At 51.1% G+C, this 24,083-nt stretch overlaps 1 protein-coding gene across 2 annotated transcripts in view; it reads left to right on the forward strand.

The window, feature by feature from the left end:
• Positions 1–24,083, forward strand: part of sapcd1 (suppressor APC domain containing 1) — an 88,458-nt gene that overhangs the window by 45,460 nt on the left and 18,915 nt on the right. Inside the window, exons 2-3 of one of the 2 annotated variants that reach the window (XM_084321222.1) lie at positions 12,459–12,617; positions 17,582–17,754. In XM_084321222.1, coding sequence (XP_084177348.1) covers positions 12,459–12,617; positions 17,582–17,754 — 332 coding nt within the window. The remainder of the gene's footprint in view (positions 1–12,458; positions 12,618–17,581; positions 17,755–24,083) is intronic. The other variant, XM_084321221.1, reaches the window with a different exon arrangement.

Genomic DNA, 24,083 nt, shown 5'->3' on the forward strand with positions numbered 1-24,083 from the left:
TTATGTGAAATATTCATATGCTACTGTGATATTACAACATCTGATGTGATATTACAGAGGATTTTGATTGCGGTATCTTATTGTGAAATAAGAATAATATAATGTGATATGTTGGTATGCTATTGTGAGATTACAACATCTGATGTGATATTACAGAGGATTTTGATTGCGGTATTTTATTGTGAAATAAGAATAATATAATGTGAAATCAAAAGATACTGTCTTTTTTACATGTATTTGTTGGGATATTACAGGAGGCCTTAATTACAATATGTTACTGTAAGATAATACTGTTAAATGTTGTGAAATGCTGGTTACTTTTTACAGTGTAGCTGCGGAACAACTCCTCAGCATGCGCTAGAGGGGTGTTCAGGGGGGGGGTGTGTGTCAACCAGTTTGATGACAGCTTCTCCCGTATCAAACCGGCCCTTTCTGTCGGGGTCCCCCCTTGGGTGCGTCGCACAGCGGGAGGGACCGGGCCAACTATCTACTGTTCCTTGCGGCCCAGCGTCAGTTGACGGCGGTTGCGCTGTGGGATTATTTTCACATATGGCGACTAGAGTGCCGTTTGGAGGGGTGGATAGAGAGAACGTTGAGGGAGGGGCTTGTTTTGCAGTTCGCACAACCCCACCCTCCGTTCTCAGGTTTGGTGCCGACCCTATTGTCAGGGTCAGAAGCAGTGACAGCCCTGGCCGACGAAATCCAATCTCTGTTGGCGAAGCAGGCCGTTGATGTGGTTCCGAGAGAGGACGCGATGTCAGGCGTCTACTCCCGTTATTTTCTGGTACCCAAGAAAACAGGGGGGGTCAGACCTATACTGGATCTGTTCACGTTCAATCGGTTGATTGTAGCGAGACCGTTCAGAATGTTGATCGTCAAACTCCTTCTGCTTGCTGTCAGAAGGGGAGACTGGTTCACCTCCATAGACCTGAAGGATGCGTATTTTCACATCCCGATTTTCCCTCCTCACAGGAAGTTCCTACGGTTCCTGTTTCAGGGCGTAGCGTACGAGTACCAGAGGTTGCCGTTCGGCTATTCTCTGGCTCCCCGCACATTCACCAAGTGCGTGGCGACTGCGCTGGAGCCTTTACGTCGTCGGGGGATACGAGTTCTATTCTATCTCGACGACATTCTACTCCTCAGTCGTTCGGAGGAGGTTGCCAGGTCTCATACCAGGCTGGTGGTGGAATTCCTCACCAGGCGGGGATTTGCTGTGAATTGGAAGAAGAGTACGCCTCTTCCCAGTCAACAGGTGGAGTACTTGGGCTTGACGTTGAGGTCGAGGCCCATGATTGTAACCCTCTCGGAGCAGCGCCGGGTGTCTATCCTTCGCGTGCTCTGGGGTTTCCGTCTGGGAGGGACGGTCACGGCGCTGCAAGTGATGCGTCTGCTCGGTATGATGGCATCTGCTCACACGGTGGTTCCTCTTGGCCTCCTCTTCATGAGGAGGATACAGAGGTGGTTTTTCTCTATGAGAATAGATCCGGTGAGGGACAAATGGAAACGGTTGACGGTTCCTTTGTCGATATGGGGAGATCTCGCCCATTGGAAGAGGCTGGGTATCCTCACCATTGGGGTCCCCATGGGCAGCAGGCGCTCACACGTCACGGTCTTCACCGACGCCTCTCTCACGGGTTGGGGAGGGACGTGTCGGACCCACGCAGTGGGGGGCAGCTGGACGGAGGTTCATGCTGGCCCATCTACCCCGCACATCAATGTGTTGGAATTGAAGGCGGTCCTTCTGGTCCTCAAACGGTTCGGCCACCTGGTGGTAGGCGAGCACGTTTTGGTCAGGACAGACAGTGTGACGGCAGCGGCGTATATCAACAGGCAGGGTGGGACTCGTTCCATCCACCTGCACCGGGCGGCGGTCGAACTTTGGCTATGGGCATCTCACAGGCTGCGCAGTCTGAGGGCGCTCCACATTCCTGGTGCAGAGAATATGGGCGCGGATATGATGTCTCGGGGCGGTCCTCGTCACGACGAGTGGGAACTCCGCCCCGACATAGTCAGACAGATCTGGGATCGGTTCGGGGAGGCCTCGGTAGATCTGTTTGCGTGCCGACACTCTCACAAGTGCCCCTTGTGGTTCTCGGTCAGTCGAGCGGATCATCACCCCTTGGGGGTGGATGCCTTCTCGATCTTTCCATGGCCGCCCGGTCTTCTGTACGCCTTTCCTCCTGTACATCTGTTGGGTCAGCTGTTGGAGCGGATACGGAGGGAGCGCAGGATGGTGATCCTGGTCGCGCCGGACCGGGGCACGGCAGTGTGGTTCCCGGTCTTGATCCAGCTTCTGGTCGCTCCTCCTTGGGTTATTCCTTGGTCGGCGACGGCCCTCTCACAGCACAACGGGTCTCTGTTCCAGTACCCGGTGTTGAGCCAACGCCTGCTGGTGTGGCTGGTGGGAGGGTGAGTCTGGACCCTTCTGTGGTTGATACCATCCGGAATGCACATGCTCCCTCCACTGTCGCGCTTTACGCGGGCAGATGGCGTATGTTCCAAGAGTGGTGTAAGGCGGGGGGCCGGGACCCAGTCTCCTGCCCCTTGGATGCTGTCCTGAGTTATCTCCAGTCTCTCCTTGATAGACTGTCGGCTTCGACGGTGAGGGTATATGCGGCAGCTATATCCTCCTATCATGAGGGGTTTGAGGGGACTGTCTTGTTCAGCCACCCTCTTGTGAAGCGTTTCCTGCTTGGCGCTCGACACGTTAAGCCGGTGCAACGCTCTTTGGCTCCGACTTGGGATCTTCAATTGGTCCTCGGCCGATTGTCCTTGGCCCCGTTTGAGCCGCTCGAGCAGGCGCCGTTGGGACAGCTGTCCTTCAAGACCGCGTTCCTGCTGGCTGTCACCTCCGCTAAACGCGTGGGTGAGCTCTGTGCTCTTTCGGTACGTCCAGAGTGCCTGTCTTTTCGGGCCGATTGCGGTGCCACTCTGCGACCTAATCCTGCTTTCATGCCTAAGAATATCCGGAGTTCCTTCCGCTCCCGGGATATTGTGGTTCAGGCGTTTCGTCCGCCTCCTCACACTAGTGAGTTAGATGCGGGCCTTCACCTGTCATGTCCGGTCCGCGCTTGGGAATTTACCTCAGCTGTACTCAGGACTTCAGGGTTACCGACCAGCTTTTTGTCTGTCATGGTGGTTCTCGTGCGGGTAAGGCACTGTCGAAACAGCGCCTGTGCCATTGGTTGTGCGAGGGCATTGCTCTCTGCTACACGTTGGCTGGGCAGGATCCCCCTGGGGGCGTCAGGGCGCACTCCACTCGTGGGGTGGCTGCCTCTGCCGCTCTCCTGGGTGGGGCTTCGGTGGAGGACATCTGTGCTGCAGCTTCATGGTCCTCCCCGGGCCCCTTTGTAAGGTTTTACCTCATGGACATGACCGGGGGTTCTGTCTCCCAGGCGGTTCTGGGGTCTGTGGCCTTTCCTGCTTCCCGTCCTTGGTAGGGTAGCAGGAGTGTATGGGTATGGGCCACAGTGTGTTAAGTCACACGTGGTTCCGCCTGTGCTGTGTGTTCAAGGGGTTCTAGTTCCTCCTTGTTCGCGCTCCGGTGGAGTTGACTGCGCCCCCCCTTCGTTAGGGAGGATGGGGTGACAGGACTCCCCAAACCCCTTGATGTGGGCTTTCGGGTCCTCAGGGGTTACATTTGTCGGGCCTCGCGTCCGCTCTTACCCCATATCTCGATAGGCTTAAGAGCGGGACGCTATAAGCCAAGTACGATAATATAACGATAGGTTATGTATATAACCTAGTTATATGAGTACTGGCTGAGCGTCCCGCTCTTAAGCGGCCCTGAGTCCCCTTGAGGGGTCTTTTGACTGGGAACGAGATTTTGGCGAGGAAGGGTGTATTGGGGACCACGCCTACTATCTTATAGGCTACGCCTCCGTAGGGGCGGGACCCGGCAAATGTGGGTGTATTAGTTTTATTCGTTGTGTAAGTACAATAGGTACATGAGATGAGGTATATCTCGATAGGCTTAAGAGCGGGACGCTCAGCCAGTACTCATATAACTAGGTTATATACATAACCTATCGTTAAACCTTTCACTACCACACTACAGAAGGTTAACCTTTCACTACCACACTACAGAAGGTTAACCTTTCACTACCACACTACAGATGGTTAACCTTTCACTACCACACTACAGGTTAACCGTTCACTACCACACTACAGAAGGTTAACCTTTCACTACCACACTACAGAAGGTTAACCTTTCACTACCACACTACAGAAGGGTAACCCTGTTCACTACCACACTACAGAAGGTTAACCCTTTCACTACCATCCTACAGACGGTTATATTATCGTACTTGGCCATCGCGTCCCGCTCTTTAAGCCTATCGAGATATACCTCATCTCATGTACCTATTGTACTTCATCAACGAAAAAACAAGTACACCTACACCTGCCGGGTCCCGCCCCTATGAAGGCGTAGCCTATAAGACAGTGGGCCTGGTCACCAAACACTCTTCCTCTATTTTCGTTTCCATCATAACGGATGCAGTGCACCTTATGTTAACTAGTTGTTATGAAAAGATTAGAGAAATTGCGTAATGTTGAAAGCTTACCAAAGGTTTGCTTACCCCTGGCATCTTCGAGGCATGTTTCAGCGACACGTCGGGCCTGTGTTGATGTTTCCTCGTCTGACGGCAGCAGACCAAGGGGCAGCGTACAAGGTTTGGCTATCGAGCCGGCTTGTACAAAGGTAGGCCCTGTGTCATCAGGCATCAATGTTGGTATTGGTAATGCTGTGGAGTATGTTTCGGCGCCAGGGCCAGGGTGGCTTGGTGAACGTTCCACTGCAGTGGACGTTTTCCTGGCGATCCTGGAGCACGCTGCTAACGCTAATGCTACTCATGCTACTACTGCTAATGCTAATGTTTACGCTGAAATGGGTCGTTGTTCTAATAATCCCCGCCGCAGGACATTGCCGCTTTTCCCTCCTCTTGCCCGCTTCATTGATGAAGGTCAGTCGGTTGCTAATGTGGGGGGTTTCGCTGAGTCCTATTTACCTTTTTTACGGGTAAACGGGCTAACAACAGGGTGCAGGCCGGGTGTACCGTGGCTACATAGCCAGGTAGCTTTGTTCCTGTGCCCCGGCGGGGATGAACGATGTCCCACCCGGCCGATGCTTGAGAGCGAATCGGCTCGGAGGGTGGCAGTATGGACGGATGAGTGGTATACTGCTGCAGGATGGTTTGTAGCGGTGGCCAGTGTTATGGCTCAGCTGGCTAGTTTCCTATCCACATTGGCGTCGGGTAGTAGGGCTATGGGCCCAGCCGACATTGTAAACATGTTGCATGTTTGTGGTGTTATAGAGATCTTGACTCAGTCGCAAGCTATAACTGCGGGGAGGATTAGGATGCTATCAACGTTGTTGTTAGGCATGTTTGGTTGTAGCACTCTCCTCTTGGGGAAGAGGATAGGTTTTCTCTCCTCACGACTCCTTTTTCCACGGAAAGTCTTTTTGGTCGTTCTGTGGAGGCGCAGGCGGTTGTTGATCTGGGTCCTACACCGCCTCACGCTGTGCAGCCAGAGGTGGGAGCACGGTCTCGTCAACGACTGTGGCGAGATCCTCGACAGGCGGCCATGTTTCCCCCGCCAGTGGTGCCCTGGGCGGAGAGTCAACAGGGTTCTACAAGGCCGACAGCCTTGGCGGCCGAGGGATCGGCCATTTTGGGTGAATTCGGCTTGGATAAAACAAGCCGTCGTCACTTTGCCGCGAGCAGCCCGCTCCCCGTTCAAACCTCTCTCTGTTACCCACGGAAGCGGGGCTCTGATTGTTCTCCTTTGGCTGCGGGCCGCGAACCTTCTTTGAAGCGCATGCGGCCCCATTCTTCACTTCTCATGGGGACAGGGGCTGACACCCAGTTGATGGCTGAGCCTGGGTCTGTCCGTGAGAATGTTGTGCTGTCGCGTGGCTCCTGCACCACACGTTGTGTGATGGATGAGCCTGGTGTTACAGCTGCCACTAGCTACGGTGGTCAGCAGGGGGACTCGAGGCCTCTTCTGTTGAATGCACAGCAAGGGTTACCCCGGCCTCGCCTTCGCCAGGCGGGGTATCGCGCTGATGCCTCCCACTCCCGTGAGAGCGGCAGTGGTCTGCAAAGAAGAGGCGAGCGTGATTTGGGTGGTAGCAATATCACTGCAGGGCTTCGGCGTGTAGGAGCCCATGGGGTCCTCATGCCTTGTGTGTCTAGCTGCGGAACAACTCCTCAGCATGCGCTAGAGGGGTGTTCAGGGGGGGGGTGTGTGTCAACCAGTTTGATGACAGCTTCCTCCGTATCAAACCGGCCCTTTCTGTCGGGGTCCCCCCTTGGGTGCCTCGCACAGCGGGAGGGACCGGGCCAACTATCTACTGTTCCTAACGGCCCAGCGTCAGTTGACGGCGGGTGCGCTGTGGGATTATTTTCACATATGGCGACAAGAATGCCGTTTGGAGGGGTGGATAGAGAGAACATTGAGGGAGGGGCTTGTGTTGCAGTTCGCACAACCCCACCCTCCGTTCTCAGGTTTGGTGCCGACCCTATTGTCAGGGTCAGAAGCAGTGACAGCCCTGGCCGACGAGATCCAATCTCTGTTGGCGAAGCAGGCCGTTGTCGTGGTTCCGAGAGAGGACGCGATGTCAGGCGTCTACTCCCGTTATTTTCTGGTACCCAAGAAAACAGGGGGGGTCAGACCTATACTGGATCTGTCCGCGTTCAATCGTATGATTGTAGCGAGACCGTTCAGGATGTTGACCGTCAAACTCCTTCTGCTTGCTGTCAGAAGGGGAGACTGGTTCACCTCCATAGACCTGAAGGATGCGTATTTTCACATCCCGATTTTCCCTCCTCACAGGAAGTTCCTACGGTTCCTGTTTCAGGGCGTAGCGTACGAGTACCAGAGGATGCCGTTCGGCTATTCTCTGGCTCCCCGCACATTCACCAAGTGCGTGGCGACTGCACTGGAGCCTCTACGTCGTCGGGGGATACGGGTTCTATTCTATCTCGATGACATTCTACTCCTCAGTCGTTCGGAGGAGGTTGCCAGGTCTCATACCAGGCTGGTGGTGGAATTCCTCACCAGGCTGGGTTTTGCTGTGAATTGGAAGTAGAGTACACCTCTTCCCAGTCAACAGGTGGAGTACTTGGGTTTGACGTTGAGGTCAAGGCCCATGATTGTAACCCTCTCGGAGCAGCGCTGGGTGTCTATCATTCGCGCGCTCTGGGGTTTCCGTCTGGGAGGGACGGTCACGGCGCTGCAAGTGATGCGTCTGCTCGGTATTATGGCATCTGCTCACACGGTGGTTCCTCTTGGCCTCCTCTTCATGAGGAGGATACAGAGGTGGTTTTTCTCTATGAGAATAGATCCGGTGAGGGACAAATGGAAACGGTTGACGGTTCCTTTGTCGATATGGGGAGATCTCGCCCATTGGAGGAGGCTGGGTATCCTCACCATTGGGGTCCCCATGGGCAGCAGGCGCTCACACGTCGCGGTCTTCACCGACGCCTCTCTCACGGGTTGGGGAGGGACGTGTCGGACCCACGCAGTGGGGGGCAGCTGGACGGCGGTTGATGCTGGCCCATCTGCCCCGCACATCAATGTGTTGGAATTGTAGGCGGTCCTCCTGGTCCTCAAACGGTTCGACCACCTGGTGGTAGGCGAGCACGTTTTGGTCAGGACAGACAGTGTGACGGCAGCGGCGTATATCAACAGGCAGGGTGGGACTCGTTCCATCCACCTGCACCGGGCGGCGGTCGAACTTTGGCTATGGGCATCTCGCAGGCTGCGCAGTCTGAGGGCGCTCCACATTCCTGGTGCAGAGAATATGGGCGCGGATATGATGTCTCGGGGCGGTCCTCGTCGCAACGGGTGGGAACTCCGCCCGACATAGTCAGACAGATCTGGGATCGGTTCGGGGAGGCCTCGGTAGATCTGTTTGCGAGCCGACACTCTCACAAGTGCCCCTTGTGGTTCTCGGTCAGTCGAGCAGATCATCCCCCCTTGGGGGTGGATGCCTTCTCGACCTTTCCATGGCCGCCCGGTCTTCTGTACGCCTTTCCTCCTGTACAGCTGTTGGGTCAGCTGTTGGAGCGGATACGGAGGGAGCGCAGGACGGTGATCCTGGTCACGCCGGACCGGGGCACGGCAGTGTGGTTCCCGGTCTTGATCCAGCTTCTGGTCGCTCCTCCTTGGGTTATTCCTTGGTCGGCGACGGCCCTCTCACAGCACAACGGGTCACTGTTCCAGTACCCGATGTTGGGCCAACGCCTGTTGGTGTGGCTGGTGGGAGGGTGAGTCTGGAGAGGATGGACCCTTCTGTGGTTGATACCGTCCGGAATGCACATGCTCCCTCCACTGTCGCGCTTTACACGGGCAGATGGCGTATGTTCCAAGAGTGGAGTAAGGCGGGGGGCTGGGACCCAGTCTCCTGCCCCCTGGATACTGTCCTGAGTTATCTCCAGTCTCTCCTTGGTAGACTGTCGGCTTCGACGGTGAGGGTATATGCGGCGGCTATATCCTCCTATCATGAGGGGTTTGAGGGGACTGTCTTGTTCAGCCACCCTCTTGTGAAGCGTTTCCTGCTTGGCGCTCGACGCGTTAAGCCGGTGCAACGCTCTTTGGCTCCGACTTGGGATCTTCAATTGGTCCTCGGTCGGTTGTCCTTGGCCCCGTTTGAGCCGCTCGAGCAGGCGCCGTTGGGACAGCTGTCCTTCAAGACCGCGTTCCTGCTGGCTGTCACCTCCGCTAAATGCGTGAGTGAGCTCTGTGCTCTTTCGGTACGTCCAGAGTGCCTGTCTTTTCGGGCCGATTGCGGTGCCACTCTGCGACCTACTCCTGCTTTCATGCCTAAGAATATTGGGTATTGCACTACCTCCCCTGCAGGTTCTATACAATAAGAGGTGCAAATCCAGAGCCTGCAGAATAATGAAAGACCTCCATCACCCCAATAACAGCCTGTTCCAGCTGCTGAGGTCAGGCAGACGCCTGCGAACCCCAGCTACTAGGACAGAGAGGCTTCGGCTCAGCTTCTTCCCCCAGGCCATCAGAGTCTTGAACAATGAACATTGAGTACCACAGAACACTGAACTATCCACACATAAGCACACATGAGCACACACACGACACGCACGCTGTGCATGCTCACACACTAGCAGCCACTTTAACACTTTAACATGAGCGGGCACACACTCATGCCGCACACACCCACACTTATTGCCAAAAGGAAAGGCCACTTTAAATTAGTATTAGCAACAGTTACAGTGTATTGCACTACCAAAGCTACCTAGCATGTCCTATATGCTCTGTAAATAACTATGTACAAATACCGAGATGTCACACCATGTTACCGGTTACCTGTTACCTGTTATTGCACAATGTTTTTGTATTGGATTCTATTATATGTTGTACCACTGTATTGCACATCGTTGCGGGCAAGACCACCCGCATTTCATTGTATACTCGTATGCCGTGACAAATAAAACTCTTGACTTGACTTGACTTGACTTGAATATCCGGAGTTCCTTCCGCTCCCGGGATATTGTGGTTCAGGCGTTTCGTCCTCCTCCTCACACTAGTGAGTTAGATGCGGGCCTTCACCTGTCATGTCCGGTCCGTGCTTTGGGAATTTACCTCAGCCGTACTCAGGACTTCAGGGTTACCGACCAGCTTTTTGTCTGTCACGGTGGTTCTCGTGCCGGTAAGGCACTGTCGAAACAGCGCCTGTCCCATTGGTTGTGCGAGGGCATTGCTACACGTTGGCTGGGCAGGATCCCCCTGGGGGCGTCAGGGCGCACTCCACTCGTGGGGTGGCTGCCTCTGCCGCTCTCCTGGGTGGGGCTTCGGTGGAGGACATCTGTGCTGCAGCTTCATGGTCCTCCCCGGGCCCCTTTGTAAGGTTTTACCTCATGGACATGACCGGGGATTCTGTCTCCCAGGCGGTTCTGGGGTCTGTGGCCTTTCCTGCTTCCCGTCCTTTGGTAGGGTAGCAGGAGTGTGTGGGTATGGGCCACAGTGTGTTAAGTCACATGTGGTTCCGCCTGTGCTGTGTGTTCAAGGGGTTCTAGTTCCTCCTTGCTCGCACTCCGGTGGAGTTGACTGCGCCCCCCCCCCCTTCGTTAGGAAGGATGGGGTGACAGGACTCCCCAAACCCCTTGATGTGGGCTTACGGGTCCTCAGGGGGTACATTGGTCGGGCCTCGCGTCCGCTCTAACCCATATCTCGATAGGCTTAAGAGCGGGACGCGATAAGCCAAGTACGATATATAACGATAGGTTATGTATATAACCTAGTTATATGAGTACTGGCTGAGCGTCCCGCTCTTAAGCGGCCCTGAGTCCCCTTGAGGGGTCTTTTACTGGAAACGAGATTTTGGCGAGGAAGAGTGTATTGGTGACCATGCCTACTGTCTTATAGGCTACGCCTCCATAGAGGCGGGACCCGGCAGGTGTGGGTGTACTGGTTTTTATTCGTGATGGAGTACAATAGGTACATGAGATGAGGTATATCTCGATAGGCTTAAGAGCGGGACGCTCAGCCAGTACTCATATAGCCAGTATATCGTTAACCTTTCACTACCACACTACAGACGGTTAACCTTTCACTACCACACTACAGAAGGTTAACCTTTCACTACAGAAGGTTAACCTTTTCACTACCACACTACAAAAGGTTAACCCCTTCACTACCACACTATAGAAGGTTAGCCTTTCACTATCACACTACAGAAGGTTAACCCCTTCACTACCACACTATAGAAGGTTAACCCCTTCCCTACCACACTACAGAAGGTTAACCCTTTCACTACCACACTACAGAAGGTTAACCCCTTCACTACCACACCACAGAAGATTAACCCCTTCACTACCACACTATAGAAGGTTAACCCCTTCCATACCACACTACAGAAGGTTAACCTTTCACTACCACACTACAGAAGGTTAACCTTTCACTACCACACTACAGAAGGTTAATTCACTACCACACTACAGAAGGTTAACCGCCGTTCCTGTACTATTCCTGTATCGTTCATGTACTATTCCTGTATCATTCCTGTATCGTTCCTGTATCGTTCCTGTATCGTTCCTGTACTATTCCTGTATCGTTCCTGTATCATTCCTGTATCATTCATGTATCGTTCCTGTATCGTTCCTGTATCGTTCCTGTACTATTCCTGTATCGTACCTGTACTATTCCTGTATCATACCTGTACTATTCCTGTATCGTTCCTGTACTATTCCTGTATCGTACCTGTATCATTTCTGTATCATTCCTGTATCGTTCCTGTATCGTTCCTGTATCGTTCCTGTACTATTCCTGTATCGTTCCTGTATCGTTCCTGTATCATTCCTGTACTATTCCTGTATCGTATCTGTATCGTTCCTGTACTATTCCTGTATCGTTCCTGTACTATTCCTGTATCGTTCCTGTATTGTTCCTGTATCGTTCCTGTATTGTTCCTGTACTATTCCTGTATCGTTCCTGTACTATTCCTGTATCGTTCCTGTACTATTCCTGTATCGTTCCTGTACTATTCCTGTAACGTTCCTGTACTATTCCTGTATCGTTCCTCATCTGAAATCTACCGTAATTGTCTGTCTGTTAATGTTGCACCAAAAATGTTCAAATCAAATTCCTTGTATGTGTAAACTACTTAAAGACCTTTCTGATTCTGATTCTGATGGTAAAACTGGAGTCACACCATCTGATTATTCTTAGTTTATCTTGGAATTGATATTCCTCTCTTGACAGAATTCCAATTGAAATTGTATCCATGAGTTTTGCATGCTGTTTATAATCTTTTCCAAATCTGTATTGCCTAATACTGCCTGAATTGGAGGATTTTTAATTAGTGACAATTCAATGGGCCTTATTCACGAAGTGATATAAGAACAGCTTTCGTTCTTAACTAGCATTTCTTCTTATTTGGTTCTTACCAGGGATTCAGCAATCTTTTCTTATTTTTGCTTTTCTCTTCGGCAAGACCAAATTCTAAGAGTGGTCGAGAGCACTCTTACCCAGATAAGAAATTCATACCCAATGTCAATGAGTGACATTCCTCATTGTGGGCATCCCAGCTGGGATCGTTTTGGCCACATAAGACAGCCTCTCCACACGTTGGTGAATCCGGGTGTAATTGTCTGCGAGTTCGTCTCAGGTGGTTCCAAGATGGTTGCCCTAAGAGAAATCCTTTTTTTTTTAAACTTTATTTTTTAGCGTTTATCGCTTTTCTGGTCAAGCATGACCGACAGAAACAGGTTGAAAATGGGATGTAGAGCAGGGGAAGACATTCTGAGAAATGACGGCGGGTCCAGGAATCGAACTTGTGTCCCCCAGATCCGTGACGAGCACGGTTTTTCCCCAACGCAGAAATAGCGCCGAGATATGCGGTGAGCTACGGGAGCTCCCCTCTAAGAGAAATCTTATGGCAATGTTGGTGAATGAAACCCACTGACCTTATTGTATTCCTGTTGTTGCAGATTAAGCGTCTGAAGGACCTGGAGAGGGAGAAGGACTCTTTGTGGTTCGGTCTGGAGGTTCTGGAACAGGCTCGTCTCTGGTACCGTACCCAGCTGGAGGAGAACTGGACCCGGCAGACCAGCTTTGAGGCCAAGGGAGGGATTGGAGTTGAGACAGAGGTATGGGGGCTGGAGGTCAGGTTGGTAGTTGAGACAGAGGTATGGGGCTGGAGGTCAGGCTGGTAGTTGAGACAGAGGTATGGGGCTGGAGGTCAGGTTGGTAGTTGAGACAGAGGTATGGGGCTGGAGGTCAGGTTGGTAGTTGAGACAGAGGTATGCGGGCTGGAGGTCAGGTTGGTAGTTGAGACAGAGGTATGGGGGCTGGAGGTCAGGTTGGTAGTTGAGACAGAGGTATGGGGGCTGGAGGTCAGGTTGGTAGTTGAGACAGAGGTATGGGGCTGGAGGTCAGGCTGGTAGTTGAGACAGAGGTATGGGGCTGGAGGTCAGGTTGGTAGTTGAGACAGAGGTATGGGGCTGGAGGTCAGGCTGGTAGTTGAGACAGAGGTATGGGGCCTGGAGGTCAGGTTGGTAGTTGAGACAGAGGTATGGGGGCTGGAGGTCAGGTTGGTAGTTGAGACAGAGGTATGGGGCTGTAGGTCAGGTTGGTAGTTGAGACAGAGGTATGGGGGCTGGAGGTCAGTTTGGTAGTTGAGACAGAGGTATGGGGGCTGGAGGTCAGGCTGGTAGTTGAGACAGAGGTATGGGGCCTGGAGGTCAGGTTGGTAGTTGAGACAGAGGTATGGGGCTGGAGGTCAGGTTGGTAGTTGAGACAGAGGTATGGGGGCTGGAGGTCAGGCTGGTAGTTGAGACAGAGGTATAGGGGCTGGAGGTCAGCTTGGGGTTGGTAGTTGAGACAGAGGTATGGGGGCTGGAGGTCAGGTTGGTAGTTGAGACAGAGGTATGGGGCCTGGAGGTCAGGTTGGTAGTTGAGACAGAGGTATGGGGCTGGAGGTCAGGTTGGTAGTTGAGACAGAGGTATGGGGGCTGGAGGTCAGGTTGGTAGTTGAGACAGAGGTATGGGGCCTGGAGGTCAGGTTGGTAGTTGAGACAGAGGTATGGGGCTGGAGGTCAGGTTGGTAGTTGAGACAGAGGTATGGGGGCTGGAGGTCAGGTTGGTAGTTGAGACAGAGGTATGGGGCCTGGAGGTCAGGTTGGTAGTTGAGACAGAGGTATGGGGCCTGGAGGTCAGGTTGGTAGTTGAGACAGAGGTATGGGGCTGGAGGTCAGGTTGGTAGTTGAGACAGAGGTATGGGGCTGGAGGTCAGGCTGGTAGTTGAGACAGAGGTATGGGGGCTGGAGGTCAGGTTGGTAGTTGAGACAGAGTTATGGGGGCTGGAGGTCAGGTTGGTAGTTGAGACAGAGGTATGGGGGCTGGAGGTCAGGTTGGGGTTGGTAGTTGAGACAGAGGTATAGGGGCTGGAGGTCAGCCTGGGGTTGGTAGTTGAGACAGAGGTATGGGGCTGGAGGTCAGGTTGGTAGTTGAGACAGAGGTATGAGGGCTGGAGGTCAGGTTGGTAGTTGAGACAGAGGTATGGGGCTGGAGGTCAGGTTGGTAGTTGAGACAGAGGTATGGGGGCTGGAGGTCAGTTTGGGGTTGGTAGTTGAGACAGAGGTATAGGGGCTGGAGGTCAGCCTGGGGTTGGTAGTTGAGACAGAGGTATGGGGCTGGAGGTCAGGTTCGTAGTTGAGACAGAGGTATGGGGCTGGAGGTCAGGTTGGTAGTTGAGACAGAGGTATGGGGCTGGAGGTCAGGTTGGTAGTTGAGACAGAGGTATGGGGGCTGGAGGTCAGTTTGGGGTTGGTAGTTGAGACAGAGGTATGGGGCTGGAGGTCAGGTTGGTAGTTGAGACAGAGGTATGGGGGCTGGAGGTCAGGTTGGTAGTTGAGACAGAGGTATGTGGCTGGAGGTCAGGTTGGTAGTTGAGACAGAGGTATGGGGGCTGGAGGTCAGTTTGGGGTTGGTAGTTGAGACAGAGGTATAGGGGCTGGAGGTCAGCCTGGGGTTGGTAGTTGTGACAGAGGTATGGGGCTGGAGGTCAGGTTGGTAGTTGAGACAGAGGTATGGGGCTGGAGGTCAGGTTGGTAGTTGAGACAGAGGTATGGGGCTGGAGGTCAGGTTGGTAGTTGAGACAGAGGTATGGGGGCTGGAGGTCAGTTTGGGGTTGGTAGTTGAGACAGAGGTATGGGGCTGGAGGTCAGGTTGGTAGTTGAGACAGAGGTATGGGGGCTGGAGGTCAGGTTGGTAGTTGAGACAGCGGTATGGGGGCTGGAGGTCAGGCTGGTAGTTGAGACAGAGGTATGGGGGCTGGAGGTCAGGTTGGGGTTGGAGAGAGACTCAGAAGGAGCTTCTATCCCCAGGCCATCAGGATGCTCAATGAACAATAACAAACCATCAAACACACCCACAGCACACACATCCACAGCACACACTCAATTTAAATAAACAACACACTGTAGCACCCACTTTACCCACTTTAGACACTAACACACTTTTATTGGTAAGGAGATCTGCACATCAATCTCATACCTCAGTGCACCTCATTGCACCTCACCACCACAAGGTGGCACCACAAGCTAAGCTATACCTCACCATTTCTACACTGTACTGTATCTGCATTGTAGACTGTACATATACTGTATATATGTATATTGAACATTTTTGTTTGGTTTACACTTGTTTACGTACTTGACTTTCTATTTTATACCTATATTATACTTATTTTATACTATCTTTTTATTTTATCTAGCACACTCTCAGGAGCAAAACAGACAGAAGCATTTCATGCAAAAGTATTCTGTATTTCTGTATGACAACTAATAAAGAAACTTGAAACATGAAGTTGTTGACAGACAAACATTATAAACATGTTGACAGATAAACATGTTGACAGACAAACATTACAAACATGTTGACAGACAAACATTACAAACATGTTGACAGACAAACATTACAAACACGTTGACAGACAAACATTATAAACACGTTGACAGACAAACATTATAAACACGTTGACAGATAAACATTATGAACATGTTGACAGAGGACTACCATGATGGAGAATGTGGTATTTGTTTCATCATAGTTTCAAGTTGAATGTGATAATGTACTGTACTGTACTGTGATGTGGATCATGTCACGTGGATCAAGGGTGGTACGGTGGCATAGTGGTTAGCAGCACTGCTGCCTCACAGCTAGAAGGTCCTGGTTCAGTGGTTATCACTGCTGCCTCACAGCAGGAAGGTCCTGGTTCAGTGGTTAGCACTGCTGCCTCACAGTAAGAAGGTCCTGGTTCAGTGGTTATCACTGCTGCCTCACAACAAGAAGGTCCTGGTTCAGTGGTTAGCACTGCTGCCTCACAACAAGAAGGTCCTGGTTCAGTGGTTAGCACTGCTGCCTCACAGCAAGAAGGTCCTGGTTCAGTGGTTAGCACTGCTGCCTCACAGCAAGAAGGTCCTGGTTCAGTGGTTAGCACTGCTGCCTCACAGCACAAAGGTTCTGGTTCAGTGGTCAGCACTGCTGCCTCACAGCAAGAAGGTCCTGGTTCAATGGTTATCACTGCTGCCTCACAACAAGAAGGTCCTGGTTCAGTGGTTAGCATTGCTGCCTCACAGCAAGAAGGTCCTGGTTCAGTGGTTAGTACTGCTGCCTCACAGCAAGAAGGTCCTGGTTCAGTGGTTAGTACTGCTGCATCACAACAAGAAGGTCCTGGTTCAGTGGTTAGCACTGCTGCCTCACAACAAGAAGGTCCTGGTTCAGTGGTTAGCACTGCTGCCTCACAGCAAGAAGGTCCTGGTTCAGTGGTTAACACTGCTGCGTCACAGCAAGAAGGTCCTGGTTCAGTGGTTAGCACTGCTGCCTCACAGCAAGAAGGCCCTGGTTCAGTGGTTAGCACTGCTGCCTCACAGCACGAAGGTCCTGGTTCAGTGGTTAGTACTGCTGCCTCACAGCAAGAAGGTCCTGGTTCAGTGGTTAGCACTGCTGCCTCACAACAAGAAGGTCCTGGTTCAGTGGTTAGCACTGCTGCCTCACAGCAAGAAGGTCCTGGTTCAGTGGTTAGCACTGCTGCCTCACAGCAAGAAGGTCCTGGTTCAGTGGTTAGCACTGCTGCCTCACAACAAGAAGGTCATGGTTCAGTGGTTAGCACTGCTGCCTCACAGCAAGAAGGTCCTGGTTCAGTGGTTAGCACTGCTGCCTCACAACAAGAAGGTCCTGGTTCAGTGGTTAGCACTGCTGCCTCACAGCAAGAAGGTCCTGGTTCAGTGGTTAGCACTGCTGCCTCACAACAAGAAGGTCCTGGTTCAGTGGTTAGCACTGCTGCCTCACAACAAGAAGGTCCTGGTTCAGTGGTTAGCACTGCTGCCTCACAGCAAGAAGGTCCTGGTTCAGTGGTTAGCACTGCTGCCTCACAGCTAGAAGGTCCTGGTTCAGTGGTTAGCACTGCTGCCTCACAGCAAGAAGGTCCTGGTTCAGTGGTTAGCACTGCTGCCTCACAACAAGAAGGTCCTGGTTCAGTGGTTAGCACTGCTGCCTCACAACAAGAAGGTCCTGGTTCAGTGGTTATCACTGCTGCCTCACAGCAAGAAGGTCCTGGTTCAGTGGTTAGCACTGCTGCCTCACAACAAGAAGGTCCTGGTTCAGTAGTTAGCACTGCTGCCTCACAGCAAGAAGGTCATGGTTCAGTGGTTAGCACTGCTGCCTCACAACAAGAAGGTCCTGGTTCAGTGGTTAGCACTGCTGCCTCACAGCAAGAAGGTCCTGGTTCAGTGGTTAGCACTGCTGCCTCACAGCAAGAAGGTTCAGTGGTTAGCACTGCTGCCTCACAGCAAGAAGGTCCTGGGTTTGAACCCCAGCAGGGGGCCTTTCTGTGTGGAGTTTGCATGTTCTCCCTGTGTTCGCGTGGGTTTCCTCTGGGTACTCCAGTTTCCTCCCACACCATAAAGACATGCAGGCAGGGACTACAGATGGAAACTAGCTCATTAGCTAATTCTGGCACATTTACATTGATGTGGAAACTGAAAATGTTCATTAATGTGCATGGTCCCTGGGTAAAAAAATAAATAAACAAAACATGTCTTGTGTCTAGACGTGGTCTTGCCGCCTGAGGTCTCGTATCCAGCGGGTGAACGGCTCTCTGGGCCGCCTGATGACTGAGCCTAACGTCACCGGCACCAGAACCCAGACCCTACCTGCTGCTGTGGTGGACTGTGACCTCCGCTGGAACAACACCCTGCTGGCCCAGGTGAGGACCTTCAGGAGGTAACAGATTACATTTACTGTACTTACTGTAGTGGGATTTTCTTTTAGGTAAAAATACTTAAAATACTTATAAGACTTATTTCAAAGATTCTTAGCAATACCTTTACTTGAGTAGCTACTAACTTACTTACTTACTTAAACCCTTTTGCTCTTTGGGGAGCATAGGTCATTCATGAAATCTCTCCAGCTGGTTCGGTGTTGGGCGATTTTCTCTGCTTCCTTCCATGATGTTCTTTCTTCCTTGATATCCGCCTCGACAGACCTTCTCCAGCTGTTTCTGGGTCTTCCTGGCTTTCTCTTCCCCTGTGGGTTCCAGGTTAAGGCCTGCCTGGTTGTGTTGGAGGATGGTTTTCTCAGAGTGTGTCCAATCCAGCCCCATTTCCTGCGTTTGATTAGGGTTTCAAGTGGTTCTTGTTGAGTGGTTTGCCAGAGCTGTTCGTTTGTGATGGTGTTTGGCCAGTAGATTCCCAGGATCTGTCGTAAACATCTGTTTATGAAGGTTTGCAGTTTGTTTGAGGTTGCTTTTGTTGTTCTCCATGTTTCTGCTCTGTATAATAGAACTGATTTGACATTGGTGTTGAAGATGCGGAGTTTGGTCTTTGTGGAGATGTGGTTTGAATTCCATGTTTGCTTCAGTATTAAAAATGCTGTTCTTGCCTTCCCTATTCTTGCTTTGATGTCTTTGTCGCTACCTCCGTCCTTCCCCACGATGCTTCCCAGGTATGTGAAGGTGTCCACCTCGTCCAGTGCTTCTCCGTCCAGTTGTACGGCATCTTCTAAATTGTGGTTCATCTTCATCTCCTTTGTTTTTGCTTTATTGATGTGTAGTCCTGTGGTAGCTGCAATTGTGGCAAGTTTTGTGAGTTTGGTCTGCATTTGTGTTTGTGTGTGTGAGAGGAGGACTATGTCGTCGGCAAAGTCTAAATCCTCTAATTGAGACCACATTGTCCACTGAATGCCCAGATTTTGTTCGGCTGTGGTTTGTTTCATGATCCAGTCGACTGCCAGAAGAAAGAGGAAAGGGGACAGTCTGTCTGACTCCTGTCTCTACTGTAAAGCTGTCTGTGAGCTGGCCGTTGTGTATTACTCTGCAGGATGATTGTAGGTACAGGTGTTGGATGATGGTTATGAACTTCGTTGGGATACCGTAATGTGCCATGAGTTTCCATATAGTGTCTCTGTCTAGACTGTCGAATGCTTTGTGGAAGTCGATGAATGTGAGGTGGAGAGATGTGTTCCATTCCAGGGTCTGTTCTATGATAATGCGGAGGGTGGCAATGTGATCTGTACATGATCTGTCCTGTCGGAAACCTGCTTGTTCTTCTCGGAATTCTTTGTCCACTTCTTTGGACAGTCTTTCCAGGATGATCCTGCTCAAAATCTTCCCTGGCACAGATGTGAGCATGATGCCCCTGTAGTTGTTACAGTCCTTCGGGTTGCCTTTTTTGGGGAGCTTCACCAGGTATCCCTCTGCCCAGTCGCTTGGCACCTTTTCTTCATCCCAGATCTGTCCAAAGAGTTTGTGGAGTAGTGTTGTTGCCATTTCTGGGTCTGCTTTTATGGCCTCTGGGGGTATTCCGTCAGGTCCTGGTGCTTTATTGTTTTTCAGTTTTTGAATGGCCTTTTTTATTTCTTGTTTATTGGGCTTGTTGGTGTTGACCGGTAGGGAGTGTACCGCTGGATGGATGTTGGCTAGCGCTGTCGGTTTGGGTCTGTTCAGTATGTCTCTGAAATGTTCTGCCCATCTCTTCAGCTGAGCCTCTTGCTTTGTGAGTGTTTTTCCTTCTTTGTCTAATATTGGTCTGTCCGGAGTTTTGCGTTTATTAGCCAGTTTCCTTGTGATGTCGTAGAGTTCCTTCATGTTGTGTTGAGCTGCTGCTTCTTCTGCTTGAGTTGCCAGGTTGTTGATGAATTGTTTTTTGTCGTTCTTGATGCTCCTTTTTACCCGCTTGTCTGCCGTGGTGTAGTCTTGTTGTGCTTTTACTTTTGCAGCTCTTGTGCGACTATTGTTGAGAGTGTCTTTGGCTTGTTTGCGAGCCATGTAGGCTACACTTGACCCATGTAGTCGTCCTTTCCCCCCCAAGGGCAGCCGGGAGCAGATAGGGGCGTCGGCGAGGGGCCGCGCCCCGGTGACCAATCCAAGTGCTCCTGCCCGTCTTCGTCACCTGTTGTGCATGTTTTTCCATTGGGTTTCTCTTATCATAGAGTTAACTTCCATTTATATGCTGATGATACCCAGCTTTACCTCTCCGTAGCTCCAGACGAGCCCTGTGCTCTAGACCCGTTGTTGACCTGTTTGTCCAGCATAAAAGGCTGGATGAGTGAGAATTTTCTCAAGCTAAATGAGGATAAGACAGAAGTTCTCATAGTGGGGTCTAGTGAGCAGAGAGAACTGATAAAAAGTAGACTGGGTAACCTGGACGTAGAAAATAACACTGCAGTAAAGAACCTGGGGGTTATTATTGATTCTGAATTGAATTTTAATACACACATTAATCATGTTACGAAGATTGCCTTCTTTCATCTTAGAAATATTGCACGAATTAGAGCCTATGTGTCCCTGGATGATGCAAAAACGCTAATCCACGCTTTTGTTTTCTCTCGGCTTGATTATTGTAATGCACTTTATTCTGGCCTTCCAAAGAAAACAACTGACAGATTACAACTTGTCCAAAATTCGGCAGCCAGAATTTTAACTAGAACTAAGATGAGGGAACATATTACTCCAGTTTTAGCTTCACTGCATTGGCTCCCGGTTGTCTTTAGGATTGATTTTAAAATTCTCCTGCTTGTTTTTAAAGCTCTTAATGGTCTGGCACCATCTTATCTCTGCGACTGCTTACATAGATATGTTCCAAACCGCCCCCTCAGGTCCTCTAGTGCGGACCTGCTCGAAGTGCCTACAATGAAATATAAAAAATATAGCGAAGCAGCCTTTTGTTTCTATGGGCCGACGGCGTGGAATAATCTCCCACTACATATAAAACAGGCAGCCTCTGTGGATAGCTTTAAAGCACAGCTCAAGACATATTTTTATACTCTTGCTTTTAGCTGATTTTAAAATGCCTGTTGTCATTTATGCTTTAGTTTTTAGCTATTTTCTTAATCATGTTTTGCTGGTCTTAAAATCCTGCTTTTCTTTTCCTTACTTTTTTTTTAATTTTTTTATTGCTTTATTGTAAAATGTTGTGTTTTTATTTCTTTGCTCTGTTAAGCACTTTGAGCTGCACTCCGTGTATGAAAGGTGCTATATAAATAAAGATTATTATTATTATTATTATGGGGGGGGGGGGGGGGGACCCTTGCGAGCACAGGGAGAACATGCAAACTCCACACAGAAAGGCCTGGGAACCTGAGTACCTGGCATCATGGAAACCTGGTCCCCAAGCGGGAATCGAACCCTGGACCTTCTAGCTGTGAGGCGACAGTGTTAACCACTACACCACCGTGCCACTAGGGGGAGACAGTGTTAACCACTACACCACCGTGCCACTAGGGGGAGACAGTGTTAACCACTACACCACCGTGCCACTAGGGGGAGACAGTGTTAACCACTACACCACTGTGCCACCGTGTACCATGTGCTGAGTACCAAGAGTAACTACTGAGTACCAAGAGCAAGTACTGAGTACCAAGAGTAAGTACTGAGTACCAAGAGTAACTACAGAGTACCAAGAGTAAGTACTGAGTACCAAGAGTAACTACAGAGTACCAAGAGTAACTACTGAGTACCAAGAGTAACTACTGAGTACCATTTACATTTACATTTACATTTAGTCATTTAGCTGACGCTTTTATCCAAAGCGACTTACAAGTTCTGTGCGACAAGACAGCAAGAAGGGTATAACTCTATCAGCTGAGTAACAATGTTCATCAAAGTGTTGCGTGTTACAGTGTAGGTTAGTTTATTAGGACAAGTGCATGACAGTAAGGTTAGTCGGGGTTAGATTTTTTTTTTTTTTTTTTTTTATCATTTCAGATAATGGTTGAAGAAGTGAGTCTTTAGTCGACGGCGAAAGATTGGACGGGATTCGGCTGTCCTAACTGGGATGGGTAGTTCATTGTGGGGCAAGGACTGAGAATAGGCGGCTTCTCTTTGATGACCCTCCGGGAGCTTGGATAGGAGTAGATCTGAGGCGGCCAGAAGATGCAGAGCGTAGGGGTCTTGAGGGTGTGTAGTTAGAGACCATTGACCGGAGGTAGGCGGGAGCGGTTCCCTTTGCCGCACGGTATGCTAGGTCGAGGGCCTTGAAGCGGATACGTGCAGCAATGGGGAGCCAGGGCAGGTCCCTAAGAAGTGGGGTGACATGGGCCGACTTCAGTAGGTTTGAGATCAGGCGGGCCGCTGCGTTTTGAATGAGTTGAAGAGGCTTGGTGGCAGTGGCCGGGAGGCCAGCTAGCAGTGCGTTGCAGTAGTCGAGGCGGGAGATGACTGTTGATTGGACGAGGAGTTGGGTGGCTTCTTTTGTCAGGAATGGGCGTATCCTTCTTACGTTGCTCAGGAGGAATCTGCAGGTTCTGGTTGTCGCTGCGATGTGAGCAGAGAAGTTCAACTGGTCGTCGAGGACAACACCAAGGTTCTTGGCGGTCGGGGACGCGGTCACAGCTGCATTCTCGACTGTGATGGAGAGGTCGGTCAGGGGGGAGGATTTGGCCGGCAGGTGGAGCAATTCTGTTTTGCTTAGGTTCAGTTTGAGGTGGTTGGTCGTCATCCAGGCGGAGATGTCGGACAGACAGGCCGAGATCCGCTCAGAGACGTGGATATCTGAGGGAGGGAAGGAGAGGAAGAGTTGAGTATCATCGGCATAACAATGATATAAGAAGCCATGAGACGTGATAATGTTACCCAGTGATTTAGTGTAGAGGGAGAAGAGAAGGGGTCCTAGGACCGAGCCCTGGGGGACACCCGTCCGGAGGGGGCGGGTGGCCGACAGAGTCCCTCTCCATGACACTTGGTAGGAGCGGTCATTGAGGTATGATGTCAGCCATGTCAGCGCAGATCCAGCCACTCCCATTCCTGCGAGGGCCGCGAGGAGGATCTGATGGTTGACTGTGTCGAAGGCTGCAGATAGATCTAGGAGAATCAGGACAGAGGAGAGGCCTTTCGCTTTTGCTAAGTGAAGTGCCTCTGTGACCGCAATGAGGGCCGTTTCTGTGGAGTGGCCAGTCCGGAAGCCAGACTGATTGGGGTCTAGGAGGTCATTCTGTAAGAGATAAGCAGTAAGTTGGTTGGATACAGCACGTTCAAGTGTTTTAGAAAGGAAGGAGAGAAGAGAGACAGGACGATAGTTGGCTATGATGGTGGGGTTCAGGGTTGGTTTTTTTATGAGGGGCGTGACTCTGGCTTGTTTTAGGGAGGTGGGGACCACCCCCGAGTTGAGTGAGGAGTTGATGGTTGCAGTTAGGAATGGGAGGATGTCCGGTGCTATGGTCTGGAGGAGTGGGGAGGGTAGCTGGTCCAGCTGGCATGTAGTCGGACGGTTCGACGTTACCAGTGTCAGGGTCTCGGCTTCTGTAATGGGAGAGAAAGATGACAGAGTGAAGGATGAGGTTCTCGATTCAGCGTTTGGAATGGGTGGGGGTTGGGAGAAGGAGCTGCGGATGTTCTCCACTTTTTCCTCAAAGAAGATCGCAAAGTCTTCGGCAGAAAAAGATGAGGGAGGAGGAGGTGGGGGGGGGAGTGAGGAGGGAGGACATGGTAGCATGCAGTTTGCGAAGATTCTTGGCAGAGGCCTCGATCCTATGGTGAAAGAAAGAAGCTTTGGCATTAGTAATGGTTTTGGAGAATGTTAACAAGAGGTTGTGATATGTGTCGATGTCAGCAGTGAGGCGTGACTTTCTATACTTCCTCTCAGCCGCTCTCAGGACCTGTCTTTGTTCTCTCACTGCATCCGTCAGCCATGGACTGGGTGGGGAACGGCGGGCAGGTTTCTCAACGAGGGGACAGAGCTTGTCGAAGGAGGTTGCAAGGGCTGAGAGGAGGGTGGAGGTTGCCATCTCTGTGGGGAGAGCAGAGAAGGTGTCACTCAAAGGTAGAGCAGATATTATGTCAGAGGAGAGGGTGGAGGGGGATAGGGAGGGCAGGTTGCGTCTGAGTGAGACGGTTTGAGTTGGGGTGAAGACTTTTCGGTTAAGCATGAGAGTTAGTGAGAAGGATATGAACGAATGGTCAGATACATGTAGGGGAGTTACCGTGGTGTTAATGATGCTGGAGTTACGGGAAAATATGAGATCCAAGGAGTTGCCTGCTTTGTGGGTGGGAGGCATGGCAGTGGGAGTCAGGTCAAATTGTTGTAGGAGGGAGACCACTGGGACCGACTGAGATGAGT

This window comes from Notolepis coatsorum (genome assembly GCF_963971535.1).
Source record: "Notolepis coatsorum genome assembly, chromosome: 1".
Classification (NCBI taxonomy): domain Eukaryota; kingdom Metazoa; phylum Chordata; class Actinopteri; order Aulopiformes; family Paralepididae; genus Notolepis; species Notolepis coatsorum.